Source organism: Oncorhynchus clarkii, chromosome 14 (assembly GCF_045791955.1).
Source record: "Oncorhynchus clarkii lewisi isolate Uvic-CL-2024 chromosome 14, UVic_Ocla_1.0, whole genome shotgun sequence".
Taxonomy (NCBI): domain Eukaryota; kingdom Metazoa; phylum Chordata; class Actinopteri; order Salmoniformes; family Salmonidae; genus Oncorhynchus; species Oncorhynchus clarkii.
Genome location: NC_092160.1, coordinates 14,093,246 through 14,116,653, shown reverse-complemented (window position 1 = coordinate 14,116,653; position 23,408 = coordinate 14,093,246). Strand labels below are relative to the sequence as shown.

Here is a 23,408-nt window from a genome sequence, read left to right as displayed (position 1 = left end):
TTCTTAGATTAACCCCGGTGTAAAATGATGCTAATGAGGCTAACTCAAGTCCAATAGAGCAGAGTTGATATCTGACATTTCCAGCTCCTCAAGTATAGTAAACAAGGTTCAGAAGGTTGATTTCAGCCTAGTCTTTTTAGTTGAATCTTAAGTTAAGTAATTTTTTTAATCATATTTAAGCCTTTTTTCCAGTGGATGTAATGAAGTTTGGCCCTACCCTGGAGTATCACCGGAGATGGCACTAAAAAACATGATGCGGTTTCATACTAGCTCGTAAATAGTGTCAAATACACAGAACTGCTGGTGCAGCAGGAAGAAAGAGCTCTCTGGGAACACGTTTTGTCAATGGAAACAATACTTTATAACCACAATGAATGGCACCACCACCGGTGCTGCAGACGTCCCAGTATAATTTTCCACCAGCTCTCTTTCCATGGCACGATGATGTAATTTGTCATATATCTGCAGGCCAGACAAGGTTTGCTTGCAGCCAAACCTACTGTATGCCTAGTTCTGCCATATCTACCCAGGCTCAAGCCATTGGTCACAAGTGGTAGAAACGTTCACCATTCAAGTCGGAAAAATTGTTGACCTTGATACTTTGGTTGCCAGATTCCAGTGCAGACTGTTTGGATGGGATGCTGGCATTTTCAACAGCAGTTTTTTTGGAGAGAGCATCCTCATCCTATTGAAACAGCAACACCTTCTCACTGTTTTATCCCTCCATTCACAGTCACATTCTTGAACTTGTCTTGTTATCAATATGGGTGGGAACTTAGCATTATATTGGTGTGGGTGGTAGCTATGCTCTCTTCCTCCCGTATTCAATGTCACAGAAGCAGTCATGGAATGTTTTCTCCTAACCAAAACTATGCATCAGCACCATACTTTGCATACTTGTATTTGCACACAGTATTTCATTCCATGATGACTGAATCTGTGAGCCCACAGAATGTAGTAAGAGATCTTCAGAACTATGTACACATTATGGACACACAGCAGGTCAAAATGAAGAAACTATTGTTATGTGCTAGCAATGATCCCTGGGAGGTTAAGAAGTAGACTGTGGAGAGAGAAGGATGGTGTGAGACTAATCCACACAGAAAGATGTGGAAAATACCTCATATGAACCATGGCTGTCAACAAGGGTGTTTTTAATTGAATCACTTCTAGATAAATTCAACAGATATCTATGCTCCACTGAGTTAATGACTGTCGCAGACAAAGTCAATTGGTTTTAAAAGACTCTAATCGGTCAAGGAGTTGCAGACCAGAACATCCTTAGCTGGCAACATTGCAGGGCTCTTACGAGTTGTTGTCTGCCAAACAGAGCTTGCCCGGAAACAGTGGCTCGGCGTTCCCTACCTTAAACCGATGCAGACACCTCCTGACATGGATTAAGAGGATCAGTTGTAGAGTGGCAGCCATTTAATCTGCTTCCATAACAACCCGTGAAACAATGACTCAATCTTGTCAATCCCGTCACGTCGCACGCTTGTATGGGTGATGACACTAAGCACAGAGACCGACATGTAAATCACATCGGACCACTACTAAGCAGTTTTCTGACTCATATGTGCTGATACTGGTGCCACTGGTTATGTAATTTAATGATGACAATCCAACTTAATGCTATTTATAGTATTCAGTGTTCCATGCATTTAATTTGGGGGGGGTCTTAAAAATTGTATTGCTTTTGAATGAGCAAATTCGTAAGTCAAGGCTGCCCTATTTTCTACTTTGAAACACCTTGCTTGAAATGATGTACTGCATGATCGTAAATTACCTTGTCATATGCGCTTTTCAAAGTCTAACAAAGCCTAGAGTTGCTAATAAACATACAATTGTGAAAATTAGCAACTTTTCTTGAGGCAAAGCAATGAATGACTCATCCTTGTAATGACTCACCAGTATAGTTTGCGGTTTCTGTGCCTGGTACTTTGGGATAAAACTGTTGACTTTTTCGCTGTGTATGTTATCATTTATTTTGCACTGGAATGCATTTTTTGTTCGGGGTGTTTGTAGAAATTTGCAGTATGTTTGTGCTAACAACTGCTGTGCTGATCATAGCAGCTGAATGTATGAAGGATTTAGCTAAATCTGCAGGTATTAGATTAAGTTATTTCATTTAACATAAGTATTTGAGAAGGATTTCTTGTAGAAGTGCCATCACATCACCGCTCATTCAATAAATATAAGACTCTTCCCTGGACCATAATCCCTTTGTCATCCAAATGAGCAGATAAGCATTAGTTATGCGGCAAAGAGTTTATGAGCATGTGTTATTAATGAACATGATCTTTACACATCAAGAGAGCCCTTCTGGCTCTAAGGGATATGCTCCATATTGTCCCCCTGCATTACATTCTGGAGTTTCTGTATGTTTTGATTATGCACAGGCTCCAGATCAAGAGAGATTATTCATGGACTCTTTCCAAATGTTTATTTTATTATTGTATTATTAATCCGTACCTTTGCACAAGGTTCAATTATTTGACGTTAACAGCTGAATATACAGCTGCATATTAGCCACAAGTTCATTGGTAACACTTTACATTAACAGGCCATCTAAAGAGAAGTTTGTGAAGGGGCAACTTGAGCCAGCAGATGTTTGAACCTCTCTGTGTTTCTGCTTTGCAGTTGGTTTTAATCTACTATTGATTTAAATCCATCCCTCAGGGCCCGGAGTGCCTTATTTCGTCACTCGCTTGGCGAAGGAATGGCTAGATTTTTGCTGAAAATAGAATGTTCTGTTCTCTCGATTTCCACAAAGTAACTCACTGAGTGCTGCTTGCCTCAAAATAGATACCGGTACCTCAGCAACCAGATTACATCTATGATGTCCAAGACCCAGGGAAGGACACGTTCTAAAGATTCTGTTTCAGAGCTATTGATGTCTTTTGACGTGTTGTGTGTTGATGTGGCAGCATGGCTCAGAAAGCAGGACTGGTGGTGACCGAAGACGTTTGCTGGATTGAATGCAGGGATCTTGTGGTGCAGTCCCTGCAAGGATATAAATTGCTTCAGCATGTAAACGATAAACCCGCACAATAACTCATCTTTCACACAAAATGATATTCTAACTGTGCTCATATGGAACTGCCTTAGGTATTTCAAATAGAGTTTTCTCGTGTTCCTTTGATATCCTCTCATTCCCTTTTTGTCTTTTTTCCTCCCCCTTTTATGACCAGGCTCTCCTCCCCTGAGTGGAACGGGTACGGTCACCGTCTTGGTAGATGACGTCAACGACAACGTCCCTGTGTTCACCTCGTCCACCTTCCACACCACCATTGCAGAGGACGCCCCCACCGGCACTGACTTGCTCCTGGTTAACAGTTCCGACGCAGACGTGGGCCTCAACGGTATCATAAGGTACATTCCAGAGCCAGACGCCCACCCCACTCCGTCCCTAGGGTCATAGGCGGGCTCCTGTTACCCCAAGTTGGACATTTTACTCAGATCGGACCCCCGCTTGTTCACCCTCCCCTCGACCCGGTACCCCCAATGGGGAGGCGCATGTGGGTAAGGCAACTTGCCCCACTTTCCCAAAACATTGTAATGACGATGTTAATTGGCTATGACAGAAGTAGTATCGGGGGTTCCACAGGTTCTAGGCCTTACTGGAAATCAGAACCAGTTGCCATCAGTTATTAGTTTCCATTCTCACAGCCCATTAACTTGGGCTTTTTTACTTTTGCTTTTGAACTATTTTGACCACTTCTGGTTGTAGACAGTTTGCTTGTTTGTTGTCCGAATAAAAAGTCTGTGTTCCGCCTGTGTTCACACTTTATTCCATAATTTGTCACCAGTTTCAGGGGAAATGCTTTTCTAGGAAGCCTTTTCAAAATATGTGCTCTTGTGTACATGTAGATGTCAGTATATGTTTGTGTCTGCGACTTACTGGAAACTTCTGAAAAGTTGAGTGAAACACTATCCTCTTTTGGAAACCAAAAAAGTATGGCTCTTTGGTCACAAATAATTCCGGGGTGTCTCCAACCCTGAACTTCAGCAGAGAGCAGCTTGAATTAGAAGCCTCTGTAAGAATGAAAAAATACAAGAGAAAATGGAACCAACTTGGATAGAATATTAAGATGGATACCTTAAGAATTGGGTAATGCTTTGATAGATGGTGCTTTCTTCAAACCAAAGAAACAGCAAGGAAGTTACATTAGATGTGCGTTTCTCTGTTAAATGTGCTCTCTGCCTCTTTAAAGCTGTGTCCTCCACATGTCCTCTTTTGTGTGTCCCTACAGTTACAGCTTGACTGGAGGCAACGGTCAGTTTTCCATCAATCCAGGTACAGGCCAGATCATCACCAGCTCCCTACTGGACCGGGAGGCCAGAGCCAACTACCAGCTCCTAGTTGTGGCCACAGACGGGGGGCAGCAACTGGGCATGTCCAGCTCCGCCACTGTGTCAGTGGTGGTAGCTGACATCAACGACAACCCTCCCCGCTTCCACCACCACCCCTACGTCACACACATCCCCGCCTTCACCACAGCAGGTGGGTTCAGTTTGATAAATTCATCTTAATGTCAAATATTAATGTTCTTCTATATCGGATTATATCATGCTTACACAGTACAATATATGATTATATAATTAAAGTGTACTGTATATGAACCCCTATGAAATTTTTACTTTTGTGAAAAATATTGATGATGAAGTGAATATCTGTTGTACTTATAGTAGTTATTATGAGGTATTTTGTCTCATTTCATCCACTCATTCTCATTTTCAGGCAACTTGGTATTCGCTGTGACGGTGACAGATGAGGACGCTGGACTCAATGCTCAGCTCCACTACTCTCTAACTGGCCGCAACTCCGAGAAGTTCAAGATTGACCCCGTAAGAGGAGCCATAACAGCCAATGAGAGGTTGACAGGCAGCTCGGAGGTTACCCTCACTGTCCGAGTGAAAGACGGAGGAACCAATCCCAAAACAGACTCGACCACTGTGACCGTCCGGTTTGTGACCGGGGGAGACTTCCCTGTCATCAAGCTGAAGCATACTACTTTCACATTCCCAGAGAGCCAACCCACAAACACGATCGTTACCACAGTGACCGGGGCCTCTACACGTGGTGGGGCCCTATCATACTACATCGCCAGTGGAAACCTGGATAATGCCTTTCACATTGACCAGTTGACTGGAGAGCTGTCAATCAAACATTCACTGGACTTTGAACACATTCAGAAATATGTGCTCTGGGTTGAGGCCAGGGACCAAGGATTCCCCCCCCATTCCTCCTATGAGAAAGTGGAGATCACAGTGCTGGACGTAAATGACAACCACCCTGTATTTGACAGGGAACCATTCCATGCAGATATACTGGAGAACCTGTCCCCTCAGCGGGTGCTCATGGTCTCAGCCATGGATCAGGACAGCGGCCCTAACGGTCAGCTGGAATATGCCATTATCGACGGCAACAAGGAGAACAGCTTCAGCATCAACCGGGCCACTGGTGAAATCCGAACGACCAGGCCTCTTGACAGGGAAAAACTAGCTCAATATGCCCTCAAAGTGAAGGCCACCGACCGTGGCAATTCTCCCAAAAGCACAGCTGTGAAAGTCCTGATCAATGTATTAGATGTGAATGATAACGCTCCCAGGTTCTCTAAGATCTTTAGCGCCACAGTGCCCGAAAACGCCCCAGTGGGTTACACTGTCACCAGGGTTACAACCACAGACGAGGACACAGGTGCTAATGCCATAAGCAAATATTCAATCACAGACCAAAGTCTACCGTTCACTATCAATCCAAGTACTGGAGACATAACTATCAGTAGACCACTCAATAGGGAGGACACTGGCCATTACATTGCCAAAGTTTCTGCCCATGACTCTGGCTGGACAGTTAGCACGGATGTCACAATATTTGTAACGGATGTAAATGATAATGCCCCCCGATTCAGTCGGCCATCTTACTACCTGGACTACCCTGAGCTTACAGAGGTGGGGTCACTCGTTACTCAGGTGTCTGCGACTGACCCCGACGAAGGTGTCAATGGCAAAATATTCTATTTCATCAGGTCCCAGTCAGAATATTTCAGGATCAATTCAAGCTCGGGAGAAATCTTTATCAAGCAGCATTTAAAATATCAAAACTCAACTGGCAGCAACATAAACATAAATCGGCACAGTTTCATCATTACTGCTTCAGACCGTGCGACCAAGCCATTGATGAGTGAAACTACAGTCATTGTAAACATAGTAGATAGTAATGACAATCCACCCAAGTTTGAATCCTCTAGCTACTTTACCCCTGTCACGAAAAGCGTCAAAGTTGGCACCAAACTTATCAGGGTCATAGCTCTTGACCTTAAAGATTTTGGCCTCAATTCTGAGGTGGATTATATAATATCAGGAGGGAATAGCACTAGCAAGTTCAAGCTGGATAAACAGAGTGGATGGGTCGCAGTCGCCTCCTCACTCACCTCAGATATGAACAAGGTGTTCCTCATGGATGTTACAGCCAGAGACAAAGGGAACCCCCCTCTGAGTGCTAGAACCACTGTGAAAGTGGCAGTCACTGAGGAGAACCACCACACACCAGAGTTCTCCCAAAGCCAAGTCACAGCTACCATACCTGAGAGCCTTGCCGTGGGGACAGCCATCAGGACGCTCTCTGCCAGGGACAAGGACAAAGAGATGAACGGGCTTATCACATACAACATCACCACAGGTAATGACAAGGGCCTGTTTACCGTGAACAGTAAAACAGGAGTCCTATCTCTGGCCAATCATCTGGACTTTGAGGAAAAGCAAAAGCATGAACTCAGAGTGACAGCCAACGACGGGGGATGGATTGCAAAGACCAGCTACGTCATGGTCACAATCCATGTGACCGATGTGAACGACAACCCACCTATATTTGAACCTGATGAGTATTTCCCTGTGGTACAGGAGAACGTTCCCAGTGGCACAACGGTGGTGAAAATGAATGCCACAGACAGAGATTCAGGGCCCAATGCTGTCATGGCTTACGTGATTCAGTCGTCAGACAGCGACCTCTTTGTAATTGATCCAAACACAGGCGTAATCACCACCCAGGGTTTCCTGGATTACGAGGCTAAGCAGGTCTACCACTTAACAGTGAAGGCCTTCAATGTCCCAGACGAGGAGCGCTGTAGTTTTGCCAATGTCAACATTCAGCTCAAGGGAGCCAATGAATACGTTCCCCGCTTTGTCTCGAAGCAGTATTACTTTGAAATCTCTGAAGCAGCTCCAACAGGCACAGTGGTGGGAGAGGTGTTCGCCAGTGACCGTGACCAAGGGGATGACGGAGTGGTTTACTACCTAATTTTCGGGAAGAGCAGAAGAAAGGGCTTCGGCATCAACAGGAAAACAGGACAGATCCACGTCACAGGCCCCCTCGATCGTGAGAAAGAGGAAAAGATCTCACTCAAAGTCCTGGCGAAGAATGCGGGAAGCATCCGTGGGGCTGATATTGACGAGGTCTTTGTGAATATCACAATCCTGGATGCCAATGATCCTCCTGTTTTCAGCCAGGAACTGTATAATGTTCAGATCAGTGAGGGTCTATCCCCTGGCGGTCTGGTCACCTTCGTTAGTGCCCAAGACTCTGACTCTGTCCCAAGCTGGAGCAGATTCTCCTACTCCATAGCCTCAGATTTAGAGAAAAATGTCTTCACTATCAACCCCCAGACTGGCCAAGTGTCTGTAGCAGCTGAGCTGGACAGGGAAACCACTCCTGTGTTCAGCCTGACTCTGCTAGCTGTGGACTCTGGCTCACCCTCCGCAACTGGAAGTGCCACCCTGGTTGTGAATCTGGAGGACATTAATGATAACGGTCCTACTCTGAAGACGGTGAGTGCAGAAGTCATGGAGAACCAGCGAGCTGGGACAGATGTCGCAACTCTTACTTCAACCGACCCAGACCTGTCACCCAATCAAGGTCCATTCTCATACAGTCTGCTCATCTCGGGCTCAGCCAGTAATTACTTCAGCCTCAGCCCCACTGGAGTGCTGACCACCAATCGAGAGATTGACAGGGAGCAGATCAGCGACTTTTACCTCTCTGTGGTGATTAAGGACTCCGGTGTCCCTCAGATGTCCTCAACTGGAACAGTCCACGTAAAAGTAAACGATCAGAATGATAACCCATCAGAGCCACGCTCCGTGGAGATCTTCATCCACTATTTCGGAAACATGTTCCCCGGAGGATCCCTTGGGGTTGTGAAGCCCCAAGACCCAGACATCCAAGACAGCTTCCACTGCTCCTTGACCCCTCCTTCATCCAGTCTGTTTACCATCCCAACAGGCACCTGTGACCTCAACTCAAAGGCCCGCTCAACAGACGGAACATTCGAATTAGCTGTCCGAAGTAGTGATGGTGTCCACGGCTCTGTCAGTAGTAACGTCCGGGTCTTCTTCGTGGGGTTCACCAATGCCACTGTGGACAATAGTATCCTGATTCGCCTCCGTACCCAGGGGGTTACCACCTTCCTCACCAATCACTACCTTAGCTTTGTCCGTATCGCAAACTCACAGCTGGCAGGGCTTGGCACTGGAGTACAACTGTATGGCGCCTTTGAACTCAACAACCAAACATTCCTGATGGCTGCCATAAAGCGAAGCCACGGACAGTATGTCAACCCCAGTGGAGTTGCCACCTTCTTTCAGAGCATTAAAGATGTTCTGCACAGGCAGAGTGGTGTACAGATAGACTCAGTGGATCACGACCCCTGCACACGTAACCCATGCCAAAATGGGGGCAGCTGCAAGAGGCGCCTTAGCGTGGGGCCAGATATGAAGACAGAGGATAGTGTCCCGGTGATCCTTGTCTCCAACCACCCCCATCAGCCCTACGCCTGCAGTTGCAGACCAGGGTACGCAGGGGCGCTGTGTGAGATGGATATAGACGAGTGCCTGCCATCTCCGTGCCATAATGGCGGGACCTGCCACAACCTGGTGGGAGGATTCTCCTGCACCTGCCCAGAGGGATTCACAGGCATGGCCTGCGAGAGGGACGTCAACGAATGCCTCTCCAACCCCTGCAAGAACGGAGCGCTGTGCCAGAATTACCCCGGTGGATTCAACTGCCTCTGCAAATCTGGCTTTGCAGGTACCGTACACCGCCTTAGGAGCCATTTAGATTTTATGAGCAACACAACCACAGATGTTCAGCTAGGCTCAAGTATACACACACTGCACATGACTCACACTTTTTTGTCCAAGTACAATATTTGCCTCCAAACGAATGCAAGAGGTGTTGTAACCCTAGCATACAGGCTTGACTGCCAAAAACCCAAAACTGTTTGGTTTTACGATTACAAGTTGGGGGGTATCAGCTTTGATGCATATCAGCTTGTCATGTTTACTTTAATAAAAAGGATGATGCGAAATTGACCCCAGTAAGGGCCTTACTGTGGACTGTACACCACTAGTCTCATATAGTCTCATATTCCTCTGCATGCCTTTCTTTCTACAGTACTTAAGCATATTTTTTATATTTAGGGCTCTGCTCATCTTTCTTTTGTTCAAACATTGAGAGGTTTAGGATGTATTAAAGATTGATCCTTCCAGATCCTTAAAGATACATTTTTTCTTGAGTGAACTATAGATAATTAGCCACTCTATTTTTGTGTAAATCACTCCCTCCCTACTTGAATTTGATGGTGTGATAAATATTACTCTTAATGAAGGGAGTGCACATGGAGAAGCATAAATGAGAACAGTAGTTTGAATCATGTCTGTTTGATCAGCTGCTGGCTGTAGTGGCTGATAGACATTTCCAATGATCACCAGCAGACATGTTGCCTCAGCACCAGCCATTACTGTCTTTTTTGATTATGACCATAACAAATGACCACACACCTTGTCGTTTCATCGAGACAAATGGCCCTCCTGAAGAACTGCACCTTTTGACTTACAGAAGTTTGCATGCCCTCCCGTTGAACTCCACACTTCCAATTTTCCATGCCTGGTTGTGGTGAAATAATTTTTCTAATGGTACAGGAGTCTTAAAAATGCTTAGAAATACATAAAGCTGCAGGCCATTGTCAGTGTCGCCCCTTGCATACCTTGTTCTGTCTGTTATTGTACTATCTTATGTTATTCATCACATTTTCATCATATTTTAGTTCATTGGCTTCAGAGATCCTATGAAGTCTACAGTTCTAAAATCTCTATATATTTTTGTACTTTTTCACACATGCAAGTTTCAAAGAAACTCTTATAAGATTACAATAGCCTAGGATCAGGGTTTCCCAAACTCGGTCCTGGGGCCCTCCCTGGGTGCACGTCTTGGTTTTTGCCCTAGCCCTACACAGCTGATTTAAATAGCCAACCCATCATCAAGCTTTGATTATTTGAATTAGCTTCGCTAGGGCAAAAACCAACACGTGCACCAAGCGGGGGGCACCAGGACTGATTTTGGGAAACTATGGCGTAGACCCTCTGTGGTTTTAAGCATCAGTGAAAGGGTGCCATAGGAAGAAAAACAACATGAACTGTGCTTTCCCCCACATCTTCCTGTGTTTGCCCCCACGTCTTCCCACCTCGTTCATTTTAATTTGTGTTGTTTTGTGAACCCAGGAAAAACGTGTGATTCCATCATCAATCACTGTGAGTGTAACCCATGTTTTAATGGCGGCTCCTGCCAGAACAGAGTGGATGGGTATAACTGTCATTGTCCATTTGGTAAGTATTCACTTAGAGGAAACTGCTACGTGATTGAAAACTATCTCAATTGGCAAAATTACTGGGGATAGCATGACACTGTGGATAGCATGTCTCCATGTCACATTTATTCACATACTGTATGTTGTGTAACTGTTTCTCTCTTCTAAGCATGATACCCTTATGGTTAGTCTATGATAGCGGATGACAACAGATTCCCAGCTGTGTGCTGATTTTGTAGATGCAGTATGATGAATTATTCATGACATCCCTGTTTCATTTTTTTCATTCCTTTCCTCCTCAGGGGTCTTTGGAAAACACTGTGAACTCAACAGCTACGGCTTTGAGGAGCTGTCCTACATGGAGTTTCCGAGCCTGGATCCCAACAACAACTACATCTACATCAAGTTTGCCACACTAAAGAGCAACGCTCTCCTCATGTACAACCATGACAACCAGACCGGAGACAAGGCGGAATTCCTGGCTCTGGAGATCTTTGAGGGACGGATGCGCTTCTCGTTTAACTTGGGAAGCGGGACCTATAAACTAATCACCATGATAAAAGTTTCAGATGGACAGTTCCACACAGTCATCGCAAGGAGAGCTGGAATGGTGAGAGGCATTTTTGTTACATATGACTTTATCACCAAGCTGATTTTATTTGTTTTGCACCATAAACAGTTGGAAAATATATTTGGGTTGAAGTCAATGGTTTTATGGACCTATAATTGCACAAATGTAGAGTAGCATTCTAAAGCCCCCACATGGAGGCCTATATAGAAGTTTATGTTTCAATAGCAGTTATGACCTCCTGGGTTTTTATAGCTGAGAGCAGCGTCCAAATTTGGCCTCATATTCTTTTTTTTTTGCACCGTGAGATGATAATCAAACTGCCCACACACTGGTAGTTCTGCATATAGTTTTCATAGTTGTAATTATATTTGATTGCTTGTTGTGATTTACAATATGGCCTCCAAAATAGCCTCAGACTCTGAAATTCCTTCTATTTGCTCCAAATCTAGTTGTTTCTCTGCCAGTTGTTCAGTGGTTGGGCTAAAAAAATTACTAGCCTGTCCAAAGTTGTATAAGTCTCCTGCCGGACTTCAGATTTGTAATTTCCCATCATGCACAGGGATTTTATAGGAAAGTGGCAAAATCGTTAAATTGTCAGCTTTGAGAGAGTGACAGGATAGACAGGTGCTCAACGTGTAGTGAGAAATGCGATGTGTAGGTTGAGGAATTACGATGTTGAGGTTCTTAACCAAGCTATAAGAATGAAAACAGAGCGTATTATCTATTTTTCTGCTCTGCTGACGAGTATTTTTTCTCCGATATGTCAGGGGGTGCTGCAGCACCCCTACTTCCCGCGGCTATGCCTGTGAAGGGCATTTTTAAGTTCCTCCACTTTTGGATTCTGAGCAGATGTGATAACCAGACACCAGTCATAGTCCTAGTAATGTAGGACACACCGAGAGAGTCAAGGACACTGTTGTTTATATTTAAATCACCCAACTGAAAGCTGCACCCCAGCAAGCATAATTTATATTGTCTATATTATAACAGCAATAGTTATGAGTATGACCACTAAGAACACTAATGCAGCTTACATTTGTAATACAGTCATTTGCAATTTAACTGCAACATTTGTTGTAATGTTCTTCTCAAGGTTATTTTTGCCTTATTTCCTATTCCTTCCCATTGTGAGTGGTTTTAGGCCTCACATAAATAATTTACAACTAGTCGCACCCTTCAGCATCCACGTTCTGTTTTCATCCTCAACGAGTCTTGAACCTGACTTTCTCACGTAAATAATCATGGTGAATGGAAGACAATAGCAGAGAGGGTTGGTCGTTGGAAAAGGATGCTCTCCAGTGACACTTTTCCGCCCTCTTATGTTGTGACATCACTAATCTGCGGTGTTTACCCTGTAACCTGAAAGTTAAACAAACAGAAACAATGCTCCTGGTCTTTTGTCACATTTTATATCCATTTTCAGAGGGTGTTTCCTCCAGAAAACCCTTCGCCAGTCATGTGAGACACTTGACAGTGTGTGTAGGCTGTGGTTTGGCTGCAGGGGCTTTGATCTGAGAGAAAAGCATTAATAAAATGCCCATCTGGCGCCGAAGGGTAGCTCTTGCCCTTCAGCAACAGCGACAAAGTCCTGAGACAAATGAATCTTTTTTTCCATTGTTGTTTTTTTGCCTCGTAAATTGTACTTTTCTGTGTTAGCAATTAGCGCAGGAAGGGATGGTGGAGTCACGCTCTCTGGCATCTCTTGGATGATTTGTGCTCACGTTCCGAGGAGGCCGCTCCGTGTTTACCTAAGATCTTGGTGTATGTGGAGCATACTGTCATGGTTTTTCAACACGCTCACACACTTTTCATTTCTCCTGCCACCTCGTTTTTTCACCTCAGTCAAGCTTCAGAGACCACAGAATTAAAGAGAAAGTAGAACAATTATTAGCCTTGGCTAACGGTAAAGGTCATATCTTAGGGAATTTTAGATTTCCATGTAGGTCTACTGCGTCTTCATAATGATGGTTTCAAATACAGTATGCTATCGAAAATAACATGAATTGTAACTTACAAAATCAGTCATGTAGTTGTATTTACTGTTGTCTGTCTGTCTTCCTGCAAACTGGAGTGCTCATCTGAGTAAGATATTACTGTCTGTGCTGGTACAACCATCAGGAAGGTGCAACGTGTGTGGTAATTTGTTTTGTGTTGTATGTGTGCTGTATAGTCAAAGCAGAATAACATGTGCGTGACCGTGTCTCTGCTCCTCTCGTCATTCAGGCTGCGTCCCTGACAGTCGACCTGTGTGGGGACGATCAGGAGCCAGGCTACTGTGCTGTGAGCAACGTGGCTGTCCATACTGACTGGTAAGAACACATAACGTTACATAGAGCTTACCACACAGTCCATCCTGGCAACGTACACCCAGCGGTCAACTACATAGTGAAAGGCTCAATTCGGTAGAAGAGACTTTGGGTATAAATAAGGGAAGCATTTATTTCCAGATGGAAATAGCACTTTATTTCCATGATATACTGTAGTAAATAAATATAATTCCTTGAGAGAAAAAAAAAACATAATGCCATTTGAAGCTGTTTACTGTCAGAGTAGCTCTTTCTGGCCACTTTCAATTTATACAAACTTCCTCATCGATCACTATTGGTTGTCATTCTGGGAAGTTGAAAATATCAACAATACAACAATATCTCATGTCTCTGCTAATGGAACAGTCTGTGGACCCATCCATCATGTCGACTGTTCTCAATGAACCCTTGCATATCCACGTTGGCTTGTGTAAACCATAGTGTCTGTAAACACATACATGGACATCACATGTATCGTTTAGCATTGTGAGAGGCCCAGAGTGAAAAGCTGTCTGAATCCATAGGGGGAGAACTGTGTGTGAGACTGTCTGAGTGAGTGATCTGGCAGATGAGGAGGGTCTGCTGCAGTTTATTTGCGGAGGGCCCGGACCCCTGTAGGGCATAGTTGTTGTGAGAGGCGCTGACCCCCAGCGGCTTCCCCTTCTCCTCCTCGCAGGATCCTGGACGTTGGGCCCAACCGTCTCTCAGTGGGAGGCGTCAGGTCAATAGAGCCCGTCCTTCATCGCCGTGGCCAGGTCGCCACACACGACTTTGTGGGCTGCATCATGGAGTTCGCCGTCAACGGCCGCCCACTGGAGCCCAGTCAGGCCCTGGCATCCCATGGCATCCTTGACAGGTTTAGCTCTCTCCCTACCTCTTTCTTTCCTACATCCTTCCATCCAACCCCCTAACCCCCAAACTCTCCCAGCACGATATCTGGTCATTCTCTGTAGCTCTCAACCCTCAAGAACCGCTGAAAAGCCATCTTTGATATAAATAGCAGACGTACAGTTTTTTGGGAATAGTAGAATGGAGATTTTTTCTTTTAGTTTGATGTGAATAGTGGCGAGGACAGATCTTTTAATATGCTAATTCCCTGGGTCTTTTATGGTTTTTGTATTGGAGGAGTTGCATCTGCCGGGTCCTATAGAGGGCCCGCTGTCCACCATGGGGGCTGACTTGTCTGTCTGTCCGTAGATGTCCCAGACTGGAGGGAGCCTGCACAGCCAACACCTGCAGACACGGGGGCACCTGTATTGACTACTGGTCCTGGCAGCAGTGCAAATGCATGGAAGGCTTCACCGGCAAAAACTGTGAGAAATGTAAGAATCCCTTTGAAGGGGAGTTTTGGCTGACTGTGCTTGCAGTCTGAGTCATACACTTCTTGTGAATTTGACCATCACTCATATGCAGATTGTATCATATCCTTTGATTTACCCTGACTTGTGCTTTTCATTCTTTCATAGACATCACGGCCGACACGGCTCTCTCGCTGGACGGGACTGGTCGGCTTGACTACGCCATGCGCCAGAGCCCCAAACGGGACGTCCTGCTACGCCAGAGCCTCATGGGCTTGCCCTCTGACCTCTCTGGGCCCAGCAGCCTTGAGGTCAAGTTCCGCACCCGCAGCAAGAGTGGCACCCTGCTCCATGTCAAGGAGAGCAGCAACTACACTACCATCAAGGTAAAGGAAGGCTCCACGGAGCGATGCCAGAGACATGCTAGAATGTGTCTGCTGTTCCCAAAGCATCCGGAGGCACAAGTGAACGTACATACAGGCATGTTAGTATATTTGTCAATTTCTCCATTTGCTACTTGGTCGTCATCCTGAGATCCACACGTAAACATGTCACACATACACACAGTCCTCCCTTAGCTCCCCATCCCTGAGTCAAAGCTATAAGGGGACCTGTCTTCATCACCTCCTCTCATTACCCATATATATACGCTCCATACGCTCCTTCAATCTGCTGCTATAAACTTCAAGGCTCTGAGTGATTCGGGGCAGCTGCCCAAGGGCCTTCCTTTCCTCCAGGACACAGAGGGTCTCTCTGGTTGTTTTCCATTGCAGAGCAGCCCCCCAGAATCCCCCCTACCACTACTACTATACAGCCCAAAGAACAATATTGAATGTACTGCGTGACCCTAGAAAATGAGAATAATTTGTACAGGAGTATAAATCATGTAAAAGAGATAAGTTTAATTGGTTCTCCAGATCTCTTTTCCTGTGTTTTTTGGCTCGCAGGATTTTTTCCTTTTCCAGATTTTGTCGTGAACCTTTAAAATCAATTCCTCCTGAAATGTATGAGATGACCATACACAATGCCTGGCACACATTCATTTTGTAAGAGAAAGTCATATTGGTTCATTACTTTTAAAGAATGAACTCTATTGCGTATGGATATAGTTTATGCATAGTGAAAGTAAAAGTATTAACTGGTCCTGCATACATAACATAACACGATCATAATAATAATAATATCAGTCCGGTTTACTGGTATTTGGCACATGCAACACTTTCCTCTGCACTGCAACGAGGGTTGCAAAGTGACTGGTCATTTACCAAAGTTACCTGGAATCTTCAGTGACTTTGGTAATTAACAGCAAATCAATGGACATCTATCGTAATTTCGAATAACTTCAAATAAACATGTATATGTATTTATATATAGTGTTCATGTATTCTATGTCTGTCCATGTTGTTTCTAGTAGATAGACCATATGGTTGCAGAGGAAATAGCCTATTTAATGAAAAAATCATCAAGTCAGGGTATTCATTTTCCAAATATTGACTTGTTTCACAACTACCGCCAGTTTGATGCGAAAACTTTGCAAATACATATTGACATAGTAAAATGAATAAAAGTTAGGGAAACAATTTTTATAAAGGACATTTCATGCTAAAACCCTCATTCCAATGGTATTCACTAAGTTGATGGTTTATATATAAGATAATGTTATACAGCTTTGTCATTCTATTTTGTATTATTTAATTATTTCATATATTTTACATGATAAGGCCACACAGAGGGACACAGATTATTGGGGACACCTGTGATAATCTGAAGTACCCAAAAGGGCCACTAGATGTCTTGTGATAGATTACGTAAAATCCTTGAAAGACACCACAATTCTGGTAGTTTACTGGTAAACTTCTAATGTTTCCAGTAATACACCCTGCCTTTGCAAACCTAACTGCAACAGTCATTATTGTAAAGGAACATGTGTTTTCAATCAACTCTCCTACCTGTTACAGTAACGATACTGTAAATAAAATTCCAAAACAAGAACAACTCTCCAACTGAAATGAAACATCAACAACATCCCAGAGTTGAGAATTATCAGAGCCTGAGCATATAATCATATAATCATGCTTATCCATTTCTCCGAGCTCTCCTTCTCAACAAACATGTACAATACAGTGTCTATGTCTGTCCGCCCGTCTGCGTCCGTCTGTCTGTCTGCGTCCATCTGTCTGCGTCCGTGTGTCTGTGTCCGCTCGTCTGTGTCCGTCCATCTGTCTACATGTGTATCTATCCATCCATCCATCTAACTTCATCTCTGTCTCTTTCCCCCCAGTTAAAAAATGGCAATGTCCACTACATCTCTGACGCGGGCGTGGGAGGCAAGGTGGAGAGGACCCTGGGGGAGATGGTCCTATCAGATGGCCAGTGGCACGTCCTGCAGATTTTCAAAAACGGCTCAGCCACCTCCCTTCACGTGGACGGAGCCCTCCTCAAGCTCATCCAGCACTCCACACAGGACTTTGGGGGTCTTAATGTCCTGACCATGTCCCTCGGTGGTGTCCCCTCTGGCCCCACCCAGCAGAAAATTGCATCAGGTGATTTGGTGAAATGTGAAGTTGCTGTTATTGTCATACACTGAGTGCACAAAACATTAGGAACACCTTCCGAAAATTGAGTTGGAACCCCCCCCATTTGCCCTCAGAACAACCTCAATGCATCGGGGCATGGACTGTACAAGGTGTCGAAAGAGTTCCACAGGGATGCTGGCCCATGTTGACTCCAATGCTTTCCACAGTTGTGTCAAGTTGGCTGGATGTCTTGGGTGGTGGACCATTCTTGAAACACACGGGAAACTGTTGAGTGTGAAAAACCCAGCAGCGTTGCAGTTCTTGACACACTCAAACTAGTGCGCCTGACACTTAATACCATAGCCAGTTCAAAGGCACTTGTATTTTTTGTCTTGCACGTTATCCCTCTGAACTGCACACATACACAATCCATGTCTCAATTGTCTCACGGCTTAAAAATCCTTCTTTAACCTGCCTCCTCCCCTTCATATACACTGATTGAAGTGGATTTAACAAGTGACATCAATAAGGATCATAGCCTTCACCTTGTCAGTCTGTCATGGAAAGACATGTTTTGTACACACAGTGTATTATGTGAATGGTAGATACCTTTTTCACTGAATAAAAGGTCTTCTGTTGACCATATTAGGTGGTGTTCCAGTCCTGCTTACTGGAGATAGTGTAAATCGTGTTTTTGACATTTGACTGTGAAATATTTACAGTAGAAGAGAGTTAATGTTGCTCTCTTTGACGGATCATTTCTAGACAATAACTAATGTGAAACTAGTTTAATTAGGTGGGGGAGCCCCGCCTTTGATGCTTTCATGTTTTAATCTCTTTGCTCTGGAACCTCGGCTTCGGTTAGGCCTAAATCACGTATCAAATGTCCTCAACTCTGACTTGAAAATAGTTTGGATAGGGTGAACGGGAGGGCTTCCAGAGGGAGGGATACACCGCTGTAAATGTCTGACTTTTAGGGGAAAGAAAATGACTTACTACTATGGACTGGACTAATATGGTAAAACATTTGCAATTTGAATGATTTGTTGGCCTCTTTCACACAGCAAGGTCCAGGATATATTTAAAAATAAACACGCTCTGAACATGCAGATCTATTGCAGGCTGCATTGCCTAGCACACTGATAATTTGGTCCCGGTTTCCACGCCTGCACCAAATAAGACCTGACCCTCGCTCAATATGCGTATCGAAGCAGCTGTGTGCATTCAACTAGTAAGATTATAATGAATAGGACAAAATAGTTTACATTTATATTGTAATAAATTCAATAAACATGTTTACATCTGTGAGGGACATTGTGAGGCAATATGAAAGCAAAGGTTTGAATTGGTCACCAAAACATTTCTTCCACATGGATGTCTTGAAGCGATATAAGGTCTGAAGGTAGATTGTCTGGCATCAACTTCCCATGTTTTAGTAAATAATCATATTGGTTTGTCTCAGAATTTACCCATTTGAGAATGTGATTTGTCGAGGTATTTTACATGAGAAAATTCATTGAGATTTTAATCGATGCTGAACCAATAGTCGACAAAATTCCCCCAGTTCTGATTATAGCTTTCAGTTCCTGTTAATTACAAGGAGGCAATCCAAGCCTCATTGCAAATTCTGAAAAGCGATCAAACTTGTGCCATTCGGAAATTATGATCTTCCAGGCCACTGTGTTGTCTTAATAACCGTCCAGGACTACTTCCTGTTTACTGAACACCTCTTCCTATTCTTCCTGCAGGCTTTGACGGCTGCCTGGCCTATGTGAAGTACAATGGGGAGAATCTACCATTCAGTGGAGATCACAGCGCTGTCACCATCTCCAAGACCAGCTCAGCCGTTAAGATTGGCTGCAGAGGGCCCAACCTGTGTGAGAGCAGCCCTTGCTGGGATGGCCTGATGTGCGTCAACCAGTGGTACACCTACCAGTGCCTGCCGCCCGGCGAATGCGCCTCCAGCCCTTGCCAGAACCGAGGGAGCTGCGTCCCTGGCCCCCGCTCTAGTTACACCTGCGTCTGCTCTGAGTTCTACACTGGCAAGACCTGCGAGACCCTGGTGGCGTGCCTGGGGGTTCTATGCCCTCAGGGCACCCTCTGCAAGACGGCCAACAATGGCGGCTTCATCTGCAGCCCGAGCCCCACAGCCAAGGAGCTTACCTTGCCCATCTGGGCAGTGCCAGCCATTGTGGGAAGCTGTGCCACAGCCCTGGCCCTGGTGGTGCTCAGTCTGATCCTCTGCAACCACTGCAAGAGCCGCAACAAGACCAAAGTGCCAAAGGAGGAGAAGCAGCCTAAGAAGAAGAAGAAAAAAGGGAGTGAGAACGTGGCCTTTGACGACCCAGATAACATCCCTCCGTACGGTGATGAAATGACGGTGAGGAAGCAGCCTGAGGGGAACCCCAAGCCTGACATCATCGAGAGGGAAAACCCCTACCTCATATACGACGAGACGGACATTCCCCACAACAATGAGACCATCCCCAGCGCCCCCTGTGCCCCCTGCCAGATGCCTGAGGCAGACATGGAACACTATGACATAGACAACGCCAGCAGCATTGCCCCGTCCGACGCCGACATCATCCAGCATTACAAGCAGTTCCGCAGCCACACGCCCAAGTTCTCCATCCAGAGACACAGCCCTCTGGGCTTTGCCAGACAGTCTCCCCTGCCATTGGGGGCCACCAGCTACACCTACCAGCCCCAGTACAGCCAGGCCCTGAGGTCCACCCCTCTCAGCCACTCAGCCTGCCCCACGCCCAACCCCCTCTCCAGGCACAGCCCGGCCCCCTTCACCAAGCCCTCGTCCTTCTACCGCAACACCCCCACCAGAGAGCTTAACCTGGCCCGCAGGGATGGCAGCCCCCTGGACTTGCACCACAATGAGATGAGCCAGCAGGGAGCCATGTTCAACTACGGCAACCGGCTGGGCCGACGCAGCAAGAGCCCCCAGACTATGGGGGGCCACAGCTCCAGGCCAGGCAGCCGGCTCAAGCAGCCCATCGAGCAGATCCCCCTGGAGACGGGGCCCCCCGTGGGGCTGTCCATTGAGGAGGTGGAGCGGCTCAACACGCCGCGGCCCCGCAACCCCAGCATCTGCAGCGCCGACCACGGCCGCTCCTCGTCTGAAGAGGACTGCCGGAGGCCCCTGTCACGGGTGCGCAACCCAGCCGATGGCATCCCTGCCCCGGAGTCATCATCTGAGAGCGACTCCCACGACTCCTTCACCTGCTCAGAGATGGAGTACGACCGGGAGAAGCCCGTGGCCTACAGCTCCAGGGTGCCCAAGCTGTCGCAGGTCAACGAGTCAGACGCCGACGATGAGGACTACGGCGGGCGGCTCAAGCAGAGGCGCTACTCCAGCCGGCGGACCGAGGGAGGGCCCGCTGCACAGGCGCCGATGACAGACCACTACACTTTGCCCCATAAACTGGGCCAGCAAGCCGGGGGCTTCAACTGGGACAACCTGTTGAACTGGGGCCCAGGCTTCGGCCATTACGTAGATGTGTTCAAGGACCTGGCCCTGCTGCCGGAGAACGCAGCAGCGAAAGAGATGAACATTGAGATGAACATTGAGATGAACAGTGGGGATGGGTCAGTGACCATTCTGAACGAAGGGGAGGCCGAGCAATATGTATGAGACTATTTATTACAATCCTGTACAGTATGGTATGTTCTCTAAAAGAGAAACTAAGACGATGTAGATAAGAAGCAGAGCACATTGGGCTAGCCGTCTCCGTTAATTTCTTTGTGGAAATAAGACAACCTTCAATGCAGTAAAGCAGAAAATGACACCTGTAATATTACTTCTAATGGAGTTAGCCCCTTGGAAGAGTATACCAGTCCTTTCCAAACCTCTAATTGTACAATCATCTCTGCGGTCTCATTATGCGTCATACATTAACACTGAATGGTTGGAACAAAAAGCCTGGGTCTGAATTCAATTTGATGACTGCAAAGCTAAATTTGATCTTCATCAAACGTAGCTGGTCTGTATTACCAATAATGCCGCTCCTTTGCGAAACGTCTGTCACATTCACCAGTGAGAGATAAGATGAGCGATAGCATTGAAAACACTCGCAAGAGAATTTCCAAAGGCCATAGCAATAGAAACCCCGGCCTGTGTCTTCTTTGTCCCATTTCTAATTTTTTAAAAGGAAGCATATGTGTATGATTCTACTGCACCTCTAGGCATCCAGATACAGCCCTCGTGTAAAAATGAGCACACCACTTTGCTTGCACGGTAATCGAGGCCTGCCAGTGTTATGACCCAAGCACGATAACCGCTCTCTGGCTGTATGTGTTCTCTCAGATGACTGGCTAAGCACTCCAAGAGCTAGGATTAATCAAGTCCCTGCCTTACAGACATTTAAGGATGCTGAGGATACTATTGTTTCTGTTGGCGGGGTTGGGAAGGGAAGGTTCTGTGATGAATAGTCTGGGTCACAATCCCCCGAGCCTGAGTGTTATTTGACCAGCCAAAAGGTTCGGCCGATGATAGCTGATCCATCCCGTCATGACGTGAACCCCACCCACCTACGACTATGAACTTGTGTATATTTTTCTGTTTTCATGGGAAATCATGAACGTCATCGTTGTCAGTGTTTTTGTGCATTATTTTTAAATGTATGGTTTCTACTTTTTGTACTGTTTATTAACTTAAATGACTTAAGATGGGGTTTTATGGATATTTTCACATGCTGAAGTGTGTTCTTACTTTCAGGGAAAGTAAGATTGAAGACTTATCTTTTACATTTGTTACATATGTAACGTCAGTATTTTCCCACTTTTGATAAAACTATAACACATTTTACGCTTTGTACATGTAAAAAGCCAATAACAGAATAAAACGTATTTATTTAAAGGTCTCTTTCAATACAAAGTGAGCATGTCATGTGGTAAGCAATCTCACTGCAATCCTGTGGGGGGGGCACCTTTTGAGCTCAGATTGCAGCTCATTAATGTGGGTGGTATGGTATTTTATACTCTAAGGACTCTAAGACTGTTGTGAGTAGAGTTTAAATAAAGCATGTGCTGAATTGAACAAAACATTTTAAAAGGCCATTGAGGACCTAAATGAAACTGAGCCACAGTGCTGGCAGCCAAGCACAACATCCAGCGGACTCAGCGACGCAGGGCCCTCTATTGCTTTCAACAATTATTTACATCTGGCTTATTGAGTAGAACAATTTTTTTGTAGCCTGGTGATCTGGTATGTAACATGCTTATCTTCTCCGTCATCGAGAGAGTGGGGCCACGAAGAGAGAGAGAGAGAGAGAGAGAGAGAGGGGAGCCATGAACCAAGCGAAGAGTGACAACCCAAATCTGGTAGATTACTGTGGACTCCTGGAGAGGTTCTGTCCTGCCGAGACCAATGTTGACGTAGACTGCTTGGGAATGCTGTACCATGCCGATGCTGAAATAATAACACTCATAAGGATAATGATAGTAAGTGAAAAAGGACCTCGTGTAAACACAAGAGAAGATGAATTCAAATAAACCTCACAGCAGCTCTCTCGCTTTGCTGTGTGAGATTGGCATGGCAGGGTATCAAAATTAAACCGAGAGAGGAGTCGAAGATTGCATAGCATGCACTCCCCTCTAACTAAATGTGAATTAGAAAGGGAGACATACCCCCATAGGTGAGAGGGAGACAGACAGGGGCGGATGGCAAAAATAAATACCAGCAAATGCCAGATGGGATGGTGTTTCTTTTTCCTTAGTGGGCCTAATTTTTTTTTTTTTTTTTTGGTGTGCAAAATCATAATCTTGCTAATAATGAGGGCCTCAAGGGAACAAAATGGCCAGTGTGGGGGCCTGAGGGGGAAAAATGGTCCGGTGTGTTAGATTTCTGGTCCCAGTCCATCCCTGGAGACAAGGCTGCTTCATAAAGGGAGCATTGTCCTACTATATAAAGTAGATATATTTGCCCAAGAAGGATTTGTTGTTGCAAAAATTGGTTTGCAGCATTGTCTTTTTGTAATAATTTACATTAGCTGGTTACCATATATATACAGTTAATGTTATTTCAATAGAGTAAAATGACAACACTCATAGTCTAGAATGAC

The 23,408-nt window shown here is 45.4% G+C and overlaps 1 protein-coding gene across 1 annotated transcript in view; it reads left to right on the top strand.

Moving 5' to 3' along the window:
• The window catches only part of LOC139366330 (protocadherin Fat 4-like), a 101,691-nt gene extending 79,487 nt beyond the window's left edge, over positions 1 to 22,204 (top strand). The window contains exons 7-17 of the mRNA XM_071103692.1: positions 3,192 to 3,372; positions 4,254 to 4,504; positions 4,742 to 9,088; positions 10,561 to 10,665; positions 10,949 to 11,256; positions 13,441 to 13,526; positions 14,200 to 14,379; positions 14,721 to 14,845; positions 14,990 to 15,207; positions 17,103 to 17,364; positions 19,086 to 22,204. Of these exons, the coding sequence (XP_070959793.1) occupies positions 3,192 to 3,372; positions 4,254 to 4,504; positions 4,742 to 9,088; positions 10,561 to 10,665; positions 10,949 to 11,256; positions 13,441 to 13,526; positions 14,200 to 14,379; positions 14,721 to 14,845; positions 14,990 to 15,207; positions 17,103 to 17,364; positions 19,086 to 20,980 (7,958 nt within the window). The 3' untranslated portion in view covers positions 20,981 to 22,204. The remainder of the gene's footprint in view (positions 1 to 3,191; positions 3,373 to 4,253; positions 4,505 to 4,741; positions 9,089 to 10,560; positions 10,666 to 10,948; positions 11,257 to 13,440; positions 13,527 to 14,199; positions 14,380 to 14,720; positions 14,846 to 14,989; positions 15,208 to 17,102; positions 17,365 to 19,085) is intronic.
• The last annotated feature ends 1,204 nt before the right edge of the window (positions 22,205 to 23,408 follow it).